Source organism: Bactrocera neohumeralis, chromosome 6, assembly GCF_024586455.1.
Source record: "Bactrocera neohumeralis isolate Rockhampton chromosome 6, APGP_CSIRO_Bneo_wtdbg2-racon-allhic-juicebox.fasta_v2, whole genome shotgun sequence".
Classification (NCBI taxonomy): Eukaryota; Metazoa; Arthropoda; class Insecta; order Diptera; family Tephritidae; genus Bactrocera; species Bactrocera neohumeralis.
Genome location: NC_065923.1, coordinates 18997357 through 19009390, shown reverse-complemented (window position 1 = coordinate 19009390; position 12034 = coordinate 18997357). Strand labels below are relative to the sequence as shown.

Genomic DNA, 12034 nt, shown 5'->3' with positions numbered 1-12034 from the left:
GCCTGAGTGCAGCTTCCTTCTGCCATTTCTTCAATAAAATTTAGTGTTTCTGACGTTTTTGTTTAGTCGGTTAACGCACTTTTAGTGATTTTCAACATAACCTTTGTATGGGAGGTGGGCGTGGTTATTATCCAATTTCTTCCATTTTTGAACTGTATATGGAAATGCCTGAAGGAAACGACCCTATAGAGTTTGGTTGACATAGCTATAGTAGTTTCCGAGATATGGACAAAAAACTTAGTAGGGGGCGGGGCCACGCCCACTTTTCCAAAAAAATTGCGTCCAAATATGCCCCTCCCTAATGCGATCCTTTGTGCCAAATTTCACTTTAATAGCTTTATTTATGGCTTAGTTATGACACTTTATAGGTTTTCGGTTTCCGCCATTTTGTGGGCGTGGCAGTAAGCTGATTTTGCCCATCTTCGAACTTAACCTTCTTATGGAGCCAAGGAATACGTGTACCAAGTTTCATCATGATATCTCAATTTTTACTCAAGTTACAGCTTGCACGGACGGACGGACAGACGGACGGACGGACAGACAGACATCCGGATTTCGACTCTACTCGTCACCCTGATCACTTTGGTATATATAACCCTATATCTGACTCTTTTAGTTTTAGGACTTAGGACTATAAAAATTTAAGTATAGAGTTCCTGTAATTGCGATATCGAGTTTTATTTTCATTGGAAAACAGACTGTTTACTACTTTTAAGTCACCTCTCAATGGTAAATTAGATATAAAGGATCTTAACGGTAAATTAAATAAATATAAATGGAATATGGAAGCTAGGTTAAAAATATAGTTTAAGGTTCGGTATCTTTGGACACTACTGAGAAAACTTTTTAATGTCACTTAGGAGTGGTTGAATACTTCTATATTAGGTTAGGTTAGTTGGTTGATTCTTTAGTATGGCGAGACATCACAGTTAACAGGTCTATTGAAAAGTCCACAGCCTGACATACAGATGGCACTTCTATAATTAAATCTATATGAATAGCTTTTGAATTAAAATATATCATTTTGTGTGAAGCAACTGTCGTTATTGTGAAAAAAAATTGCTAAAAAGGAATTTCGCGTATTGAAAAAATACTGTTAAAGCAAAAACTTGTCTTGATGACGAGTTTCCGGATACTGCCCCAGGAAAATCAACCATTCCGTATTGGTAAACTAAGTATAGACATGGTGAAATGAGCACCGAAGATAGTCAAAGAATGGATCCCCAAGAGAGGTTGTTACCGACGAAAACATAAACAAAATGCACAAAATAATTTTGGATGACCATAAATTTAAATTGTATAAAATAGCAGGCACTCTAAAGATATCAATTGAACGTGTACATTATATCATTCACGAATATTTGGATATGAGAAAGCTCTGTGCAAAGTGGGCGCCGCTTGAGCTCTATTTTGACCTAAACCAACGACGAGTTGATGATTCAGAGCAGTGTTTGCAAGTGTTCAGGCATAATAAACCCGAGTTTTTGAGTAGATATGTGACAATGGATGAAACATGGCGTCGACATGGAGCGGACTGCACAAAATGAAGCCTCTCCAAAGCGTGGAAGAACGCAAAATTTGGCTGGCAAGGTTATGGCGTCTTTATTTTAGGATTTAAATCGCGTTATCGGACCGTTTGAAAAACGAACGAAATCGTCGAATCGAACTTGAAGAAAACGAAAGTGTTTTTCCGACAAGACAATACACCGTCACAAGTCAGTGAAAACGATGGCAAAAATTCATGAATTGTCTTCCGTAGCCACCGTATTCTCCAGACTTGCCCCACGACCATATCCTATTCTCAGATCTCAAAAGATTGCTTACTGTTAAGAAAGCTGCGTCGAATTTGGAGAAGATTGCCGAACCTGAAACATATTTTGAAATGGGACAAAGGTCGCACCAAAAATGGTATCGAAAGGTATTATAAGGGTTTATAATTGAGATCAATTTTCAATGGCAAAAAGATGAACAAAAAAGTAAGAATTTTGCCAAAAAATTCTTTGCTATGGTAGGCCGGGGACTTTTAATTTGACCTATTAGACTGTTATGTACAGTATTTTGTGAAGCCAACATAAAAACTCCAGTAGTCAGATATCAGTTATCGGCAAAGTCAATATGCTTAGGTGCTTTATTTTTATTTGCGCTATTTCACTTGGATATCTAGAAGTATGAGACCTGAGAGCTTTTAGCCTTGATCTGGAAAAGACGGAACATTCATTAAGGAAGTGTAAAAATGATTTTGTCTCATCTTCAATCAAGCTCCTTTTGCAGCTAGAACAAGGTAAAATTTTCAATATTACCGTAGCTTATACAAGGTGAACTTTACTGAGGTTTCATTTCGCAATTAGCAAGATCACCGCCTTACAATTTCCTGCAATACCACGGTGGCTCCCAAACAATTCTAATATTGTAGTAACTTGATGGTAGAGATAAGGATTTTGGGCAACCCTTCACATACTATCGGCGTGAATAATAACTACTCCGCAGGCGGCGCCTTTGATTGAATTTTGTATTAATAAATAAAATTATTTTAATAATAATTATTTAAAATTACGTATGCCAACTAGACAGTTACCCGATACACTAAAGCCGTTTAAGCGGATATAGGCTTTAGTTCCTGCGCAAAATGTTTCGTAGGACATGAGTGAACTTTCTAAGCATTCCTCGGAGAAATTCCTTATCTTTCAGGAACCAAATCTGGCATTTGTGGCGGTTAAGCTACAACTTGAACTTTGTATTTTATCTAACACTCAGCCTAAACTTGGTCGGAATAAATCGACGCATGACCGTGAAAAAAGACCGTATTGACCCTGAAATCCCAACACTTATTTAATGTCAATAACTCTACATTTCTCGCATAAAACAGATGTAATGAGCGGTACTTGAAACTTCGTCTCTTCGGACTTCTACTTCTCTTGCTTTTTTCAGCTGTCTCTATTTCTCGTAGACAGGTTATTCTCGGGGTGAACACTGAACTGATGTAAGATTTTAAAATCTGACATTTTTACAACTATGTATTCCCTCTTTTCCCGCCTATTTTTTATAGTGTACAGGTATTGTCTTTATAGTTGTAAAAACAAGTAAGTTATAGCTTAAATAATCTTTAAGTAATGAATATATTTATGCCTGACTATATGTATGCAAGTTAATGTGTTAGTAGCTACAAAACAGCGAAGGTAATAAACAAAAGAATTCGCGTGTCACAAAGTGCTTAAAAGCAAAGGTTTTTTAATTAGTTGTTAAGTTGTACATTACCAAGTGTTTAACGCGTTTCAATGCCTCAGGACATTGAACTTAACTTCTGCAACTTCTGCGCATAAGGTTTCACTTTTGCAAAAATCTTCTTCTGCCATAAATGGCTTCAACTTACCACAAGTATACTAAAAATGTTAAAAGTATGTTTACATTAAGTATTTAAGATATTAGAAATATGTCAGAAAGTTCTTGAATATTTTTTATGTTTTTTATGTTTGCAAACCCTCAATTTCTGCTGCTTTTTGTTATGTAAAAGAAAAAAATATTTTACTATCAACTATACACACTTACAATTTATAATTATTATTATGTGCAAATATTGCTATAAAAGCCACTATTTGTTGGTGTCTACATGAAAGGCTGAAGAAATAAGGCTGCTGGTTTACTTAGTCACTAATTAAGGCGGTGAGTTAATGAAAAGTTGCCATAAATGGTTTAGTTTGCTCTTTAACCTTTTTATAATTATAGTTGCGTTGACTTGTCAACGGTTTTCTTTGGTTGACGTTTCACGCTAAGCTATCATTTAAGATAATATGCAGTTTGAGGAATATATATATAGCACTTGTGTATAAATCTGGTTGATTGCAAATAATTTTAGTTGTGAGGTGATATTGATAAAAGGCATTTTAGTTATTTTCGAAAAAAGAATTTTCAAAAATAACATATTTTTTTATATACTATATCATTGAGAGACACGATTAGAGTAGGCAATATCAATTGGTCGATTATTTCTTTTAATCAACATTTTTTTTTGTTTGAATGTGGGCAAAATCGAAATTAAAACGTTTGAAGCATTGAGTATTAACAACCGAGGATAAAATGACAGTTTGGTGATAAGAATAAGATAATTAATTGTATGAGTAATAAAATCAATATTACATTAAGGGGTCAGTAGGGTAATCTGGCCTGTTTTTTTGATATTTTTTTTCATAGAAATTTTTATTCTACAATAGAACTTTTTTCACATATCAAGAGGTATATCGTGGAGTATATTAACAATTTTTTTCGGAATTTTTTGATGACATCTGTCGGAGAAATGGCTGAGTGAATGAGATGCGTTTGTTTTACTGGCGGACACAATTTTTCATGTTTGGCTCATCTGAAGCACCAAAACCCAATTTATTCTTAAAAAGCACTTTAATGGTTATCGTCCCTACTAGAATCATGAAAATATGTTGATAAATAAAAAAGTAATAAAATTTTTTTTTAATTTTCCCCGTGTTATTATACTCTGGCAACAAAGTTGCTAAGGAGAGTATTATAGTTTTGTTCACATAACGGTTGTTTGTAAGTCCTAAAACTAAAAGAGTCAGATATAGGGTTATATATACCAAAGTGATCAGGGTGACGAGTAGAGTCGAAATACGGATGTCTGTCTGTTCGTCCGTCCGTCTGTCCGTCCGTCCATGCAAGCTGTAACTGAGTAAAAATTGAGATATCATGATGAAACTTGGTACACGTATTCCTTGGCTCCATAAGAAGGTTAAGTTCGAAGATGGGCAAAATCGGCCAACTGCCACGCCCACAAAATGGCGAAAACCGAAAACTTATAAAGTGTCATAACTAAGCCATAAATAAAGATATTAAAGTGAAATTTGGCACAAAGGATCGCATTAGGGAAGGGCATATTTGGACGTAATTTTTTCGGAAAAGCGAGCGGGGCCCCGCCCACCTACTAAATTTTTTAGTACATCTCGGAAACTACTATAGCTATGTCAACCAAACTCTATAGAGTCGTTTACTTCAGGCATTTCCATATACAGTTCAAAAATGGAAGAAATCGGATAATAACCACGCCCACCTCCCATACAAAGGTTATGTTCAAAATCACTAAAAGTGCGTTAACCGACTAACAAAAAACGTCAGAAACACTAAATTTTACGGAAGAAATGGTAGAAAGAAGCTGCACCCAGGCTTTTTTTAAAAATTGAAAATGGGCGTGGCGTCGCCCACTTATGGACTAAAAACCATATCTCGGGAACTACTCAACCGATTTCAATGAAATTCGGTATGTAATATTTTCTTAATACCCTGATGACATGTACTAAATATGGGTGAAATCAGTTCACAACCACGCCTTCTTCCAATACAACGCTATTTTGAATTCCATGTGATGCCTTCTCTGTATAATACGATTATATACATTAGGAACCAATGATGATAGCGGAATAAAACTTTACATAAATACGGTGTTTGAGCTGAGGTATGGAAAAATTGTCGTGATCGGACTATAACTTTTCAAGGTCCCTGATATCGAACACGAAGATTCAGTGCCTAACCTAACATAATTTTTCACCGAAAATATCGGTAAATCTGTCAGATATTTTTTTGCAATTCAGAGGGCATCACTTTTATATTCTCGCAATAAAGTTGCTAATAATGATATCTCGATTATCACTTTATCATGCGAGAGTATAAAATGTTCGGTGACACCCGAACTTAGCCCTTCCTTACTTGTTTTTACATAAATTTTGTCATAACATTGTCAATAAATTATAAAAAATATAGGGACGATAGCCAGGCGTTTTGTGAACATTAAAAAAAATTAAGCAAAGTGAGTTTCTACATTAATTCTAAGGGTATAAGGGAACAGAAAATGAAAAAGAAAGTTTTTTTGAAAAAAGATTACTCTACTGACCCTTTAATTTCTATACGGACTATAAAAATATCACATGAGTTAGTGGCAGAGTCTTTCTTAATAATTTTCTAAAAAAAATTTAAACTTAAAATTTACAATACAAAATCGGGAAAGCCATTTGTTTGAAGTCTTTAATAAAAGGTTACAAACGAAGTTCATACAAAAATTTTAACATTTACACCAATGTTTAGTATATATAATATTAGGCTACATATGCACTACCATGGAGAATTCGTGTCAAGCTGTCATGTTATGTTTGTTCAGTATTAATTGGCAGCCGTAGCTGAGAGTGTACACTTGATTTGGCGCATTTTTCTTTGAGATCTTAAATTGAAAGCATACAAAATACAGCTTGTGCAATAACTGAAGCCGCTCAACCTTCCCAAGCGACATGGCTTCACTTGTCAACGGTACTCTTGAAAAGTTCAGCGATTAGGCACATGACTGGCATAATGAGTATGTAAACAAGCAAAATTATCGCTTTTGGGACAAGAGCAACCTGGAGAGATTCAAGAGCTGCCATTTCATCCAGAAAAAAACAACGGTTTGATGTGGTTTGTAGGCCGGTGGAATCATGGGTCCATATGTCTTCACAAATGATGCCGGTGAGGACGTAACCATCAATGGCGACCGTTACCGCGCCATTATAAACGACTATTTGATGCCTGAAAATGAAGCTCGGCGACATTTGGTTTCGAAAAAAAAACATGGGAGCGTATTCAAAAGAGCAAGGATAAGGTTTTCATTAGGAAATTTTGAGCTTTGAACAACGTTATCAAGCCCAATACAATGAAATGGGAGACTATATTTGTGGTTATTGAGAAAAAGTACTTACAAACATAAAAGATATGCAGAAGAGTGCACTTTTAAATTATTTTCTACGTTTTGTGACTTATTTTGATAGCACAACATAATAAAAGGGAGAGTCTGTACTCAATAGATATAGCTTCAAGCTACTTCATCATTACGTTCGTTTGGGTGTCTGGTCACGGCGAAATCACCCTTTTCCGCTGACATCGGAATAAGACCGAGTTTGATCTCAATCGACGACGTGCGTTCCGGCACTGAAGCAAAGACATCGCGTGCGCTTAGCAAGCGGTGGTCAACGAGCAGTTTCTGTGCGGCTGCGAGGTCCTTCTGGCTTTGAGTAGAACGCATGAGATCTACTAAACTATTTATCATGTGCCGACAAAGTTCATCTTGCTGCAAGTTTAAGAGTTCTTACTGGACATTCTCCAATAGGCATGAATGTGGTAAGGCTTAGAATTTTCTCGGACGCTAGTTCCTAAAGATGTATGGAGGAGGATGAGGTGGAGACATCCAGTCACATTCTCCTCCATTATCCAGTCTTTGCAAGACTGAGGTCGGTAATCTTATCTTTAGCAAACCGAAACTAATATTAGCCGTTCCAACAAATTTTTGACATGCTCAAAGCGCTTTGTCGATCTGTAGGGTCTTATAATCCACAATTTTTTGTAGGAGTTTATAGGCATCACAACGGATTGGCTTTCTAAACTGTTCAAGTGAGATGGTTCTTTGATCGGCCTTTTAACCTAATCAACATGGATTAACATTCAATTTATCAATTTTTATAAATATATGTGTCTTTATTTAAATATTTTCTATAGCAAAAGGGGAATGTTTAAGTTCGAAGATGAATTCTAGGTTATACCTGGATAACATTTTCTAACCTCGATTTGGCCTATTGTTTACCCTAATTCCTGAAATCACGAATCATGTGAAAATTAGAATTTTCAAGCCTGTAATAAATTGTTTATTCTAACTTTTTTGAGTTTTTCTGACTTTAAATAAGTAACTTGAAATATATGTACGTAGGTTGCTATATATATTTCTGGCCTAATAATGTAAATAGGCATATTTATCAACGAAAATGTTTTTTTTTATTTCTTTTTGTTTTTTTTTTTTTTGTTTTTTTTTGTCGATTGCTGTTTTGTTTCGGGCTCATACGCATAGATCCATGATTCGTCACCTGTGGCGATCTTATAAACGTCTTTTGAAGCACCGCGATCGTATTTTTTCAGCATTTCTTTGCACCTATCCACACGAGCCTTTTTTTGAGCGATTGTCAAATGGTGCGGGATCCAACGAGAACAAACCTTTTTTACGACCAGGTGTTCATGCAATATCGTATGTATGCTGGTGGAAGAAATGTATAGGCATGCCTCTATCTGAAGGTATGTTACATGACGGTCTTGCATTATCAGTTCACGTACGGCATCGATGTTTTCTGGCACAACGGCTGTTTTTGGACGACCTTCACGGAATTCGTCTTTGAGCGAGCGTCGGCCGCGATTGAATTCGTTGTACCAGTTTTTCACAGTGCTATAGGATGGTGCTTCATAGCCATACAAAGATTTTAGTTCATCGATGCACTCTTGTCGTGATAATCCACGTCGAATGTTGTGAAAAATGATCGCACGAAAATGTTCACGAGTTAATTCCATTTTTTGGCCGAGATGAATTTTTTAATTCCCTGTAAATAAAACAATTCACGATTAAATGACAAAACGTTCTGATAATGTTAATGCTAAAAAATGTCAAACTTTCCAATGGAAATGTCAGATTGCACCTGGCAACACTTAGTGTTGCCCTAGGCCAGAATATATATAGCAGCCCTCGTATATGTACATTGATATTTAATCTGCATTAGAATCTTAAATTCATTTGTTTGATAAGTTTGTTTCTCAAAGTTATCATTTCCTATGTAAATCTGATTTTTTTTTGATTTTTGTTTAGATATCAGTACACAAATCTTGAACTCATTTTGGCAGAAACTTTGTAACGGATTCTAACTTATTGGCGTTTTGTTAAAATTCGCATAATTTTTCTGGTCCTGTTTTCAATTACAAAATTCTTAAAAAGTTAATAATTAACAGCGTAAAGCGTCTTTATTGGAATATGTGTTGTAAGAATATGAATTCTGTACAGTTTTAGTACAAATTCGTTCCTCTATACCCAATATTGCATGACCGCATACTCCCCTCAATTGATAAAAGCCACTGGTTGGGCATGTTGTATGGGTTCCTTCGGCTGTTTTTGTTCTAATCGAATTAGCTGACGTGTGCTGCTCGCTGCCGTACGCGTGCGTACAGTGGCACGAAAGCCGCCATTACCGTCTACCATGTAGTAGACACTACGCACATTGCCGTTGGGCTCCAGCAAACCATACTCGCCAGTGACACTCGTGCCGTGGCGCTCTTCACGATGATGCAAATGCACCATGGACTCCGGATGATCGATGTAGTAGTGATACGCGTATTTCAACTGCAAAGACAAGCAATAAACTGAAGTATTACTAACACACACACAGATTTATGTATATAAATACAAGCAATTAGTAATGTTAAAATGTAATTATGTGGGAACTGGTTTGCATTTGCGGTCTGCTGTGTGCCAAGTTGCCAGCGTCTTCGATAATTTGGTGTGAAGTCTTCAATTTTACCCCACATTTGCCACCTTGGCCGCAAACTCATTTGCATATGGAGATAAATCTCTTTTGGTTTTCTTCACGCGCAATTTCGATGGCATGCTGCGCAGCAAATCGCCGTCACATTAGTTCACCTCTTTTCGGTTTTAATTACGCCAACAATTTATTATTTAATTTAACTGCTTTCATGGATGCGCTTATTGGCCATCGCGTGGGACTTACCTCATCGTCGTTGTGCTGATTTTTGTAATCTGCAGAAAACTCTGTAAAAAGCGTTGAGCCCTGCTGGGGTTGAGCGCTTGAATGTGGCAACAAATTCGCAGATAATTGAAGATATATGAGGATGGCAAGGAAATCGAACATTTTCATGGTCTGCAAATTAGGAAATTGCGCAAATTTGCATGAGTGTATATTTTTATGTTTGTGAAGTGTGAGAAAAAATATTGGCAAATGAATTGAAAGTAAATTGCTGCATGATTTGTATAAAAGAAATATTAATTAAATGAAATTAATAATTAAACATAAAAAGTATTAAAAATAATCAAATATTTTTTTGTTTTAAATACATAGTTTTTTTTTAACTGTATTTGCAATATTAATTTTACTAATAAATTAATTGTTGTAAAATATTTTGATATCCAAGTACTTATTATTTGACGTGACTTCTATTTTTGGAACAATATTTTAATTCAAATTCCTTGATAAACAATTAAATCTTGAAAGCAATACTAAAGATAACAAGTAAGGTAGAGCGTTCGGGAGCAATCGAAAATTTCTAACACTTGCAACTTGCAGGAATCAAAGCCAATGAAATAACTTAAGGTTTAAAAAGTCAACTAGAGGATCGAAGTGCAACCAATTTTATATATATTGTATATACTTTATACTCTATACAACTCAAACACTGACCGACATATAAGGCATTTGTTAGAAAAACGAAAATCATTATATTGAGTATATGGGAGTTGAGGTAGTTAGTATTAAAAATCCTAAAAAAATGTTCTCTGGGTTTCATTAAGGTACCTCACAAACAATCATATATCATATGGAGTAAATCCTGTATTGATCCGATTCAAACCATTTTTGATACACAGAATTACAATTGTCAGATAAGGATTCTCTTTGCATTTCAATTGTATATCCCACACATTGACCGATATATGTATATATAATAATAAATTTAGTTGAAATTGGTCAGTAACGTTCCGAGGTATGAGATTTCACCAAAACGCTGGGGGTGCCACACCCGTCGTCAAATTTTCTCACCGATTCCCATTAAGCCCTCTCATGCCATTTCGGAGGTGAAACTTATTGTCTCTGGCGTAATTAGTTATTGATTTATTGTGCTTTTAAAAGTTTTGGACAGAACCGTTATATGGGGAGTGAGCAGGGTTACCTTTGAATTTTATCATTTTTACACTGCCCGTGGAAGTTCTTATACAGAGTGGCGCAAAAGTCAGAAGATGCTATAAATATTTCAATTGACCTCTAATGTCAGTTCTGTTTTGACATTTTTGTAGTAAACACATGGAAATACAAGTAAATAAACAATGGTCACAACCGATATGCTGAAGGATGCATTTCCCGGGCGTCTAATCTCCCGTTTTGGCGACTTGCACTGGCCAGCAAGATCGCCTGATTTGACCGCTCCAGACTTCTTTTTGTGGGGCTTTTTGAAGTCGCGGGTTTATGTCAACAAGCCTCAGGCTCTTACAGCTCTTAAAGACAATATCCGTCATGAATGTGAGGACCTATCGCCGGAAGTTCTGGCCAAAGTGATGGAAAATGCCCTAAAAAGGGCTGAAATGACAATCAACTGTGGCGGCGGCCATTTACATGATGTCATATTCTCGACTTGATGTAAAAAAATTTAAAAGACCAAATAAAAATAATCCACAAGCAGAATCAAAGTTTTTAATTTTTTAAAAAAGTTTTTAATTTTCCAAAAAACATCGGAAGGTAATTTTTGCGCCACCTGTTATTATTTGCGCTAAACAAATTTGGTTTTTTAGTGGTTTCCGCTCACTTTTTTGTAATTTTTGTCCACAGTACCCTTTGCTACTACGATCCCATGTGCCAAATTACAGCTTCGTATCTTAATTTAGTCCTTAGTGATGGCACTTTATAGGGTTTTCTTTACTGGCGTTTTGTGGGTGTGGGCGTTTACGCCCACTTGCGAACTCGTAAATTGCGTAAGGAACGCGCATATGAAGTTTCATCAATATATCTCAACTTTTTTTTACTCAGGGTTTAGCTTGCAGCTTGTTCTGCGAAGTAATAAATTGTATGCAAACCGATTGAAAATAAACATAGAAACACATTGAAACGATCTAAAGAGAAGTGATACAATAAAAATGATTGCTTTTTAATTAGAGATTTTGCATCCGTTGGACTTTGAACTTATGTTCTCATCGTTTGTACTAAAAATTCTAAACAACTTCGAAAAATTCTTAGAAAGAACGTCTTAAAAGAGTTATAAAAAGATCTTTATTTTGATTTTGATCGGCCAGTTTGTATGGCAGCTATAGCAGTCTATCATTAATTTGAAAATCAGGCGGTAATAGCGCCGCTTTAGAAAATAATCCGTGAAGATATCTTGCTAAAAGTTGTCCATATAAGCACTTGAGTTTAATCGGTTAGTTTGTATGGCAGTTTTGTAAAAAATTTCAGATCGTTATCTCAAAAGTTGAGGG

The 12034-nt window shown here is 35.7% G+C and overlaps 2 protein-coding genes across 2 annotated transcripts in view; both read right to left on the bottom strand.

Moving 5' to 3' along the window:
• LOC126760985 (heat shock protein 23-like) overlaps window positions 1-12034 on the bottom strand; it is a 450653-nt gene that overhangs the window by 139945 nt on the left and 298674 nt on the right. The window lies entirely within an intron of this gene.
• Window positions 8897-9710, bottom strand: LOC126760991 (cuticle protein 18.6). Its single transcript, XM_050476845.1, has 2 exons — window positions 9564-9710; window positions 8897-9178 (listed from the first exon to the last, which is right to left on the bottom strand). Exons 1-2 carry the CDS (start codon window positions 9708-9710, stop codon window positions 8897-8899), a joined length of 429 nt encoding a protein of 142 aa, XP_050332802.1.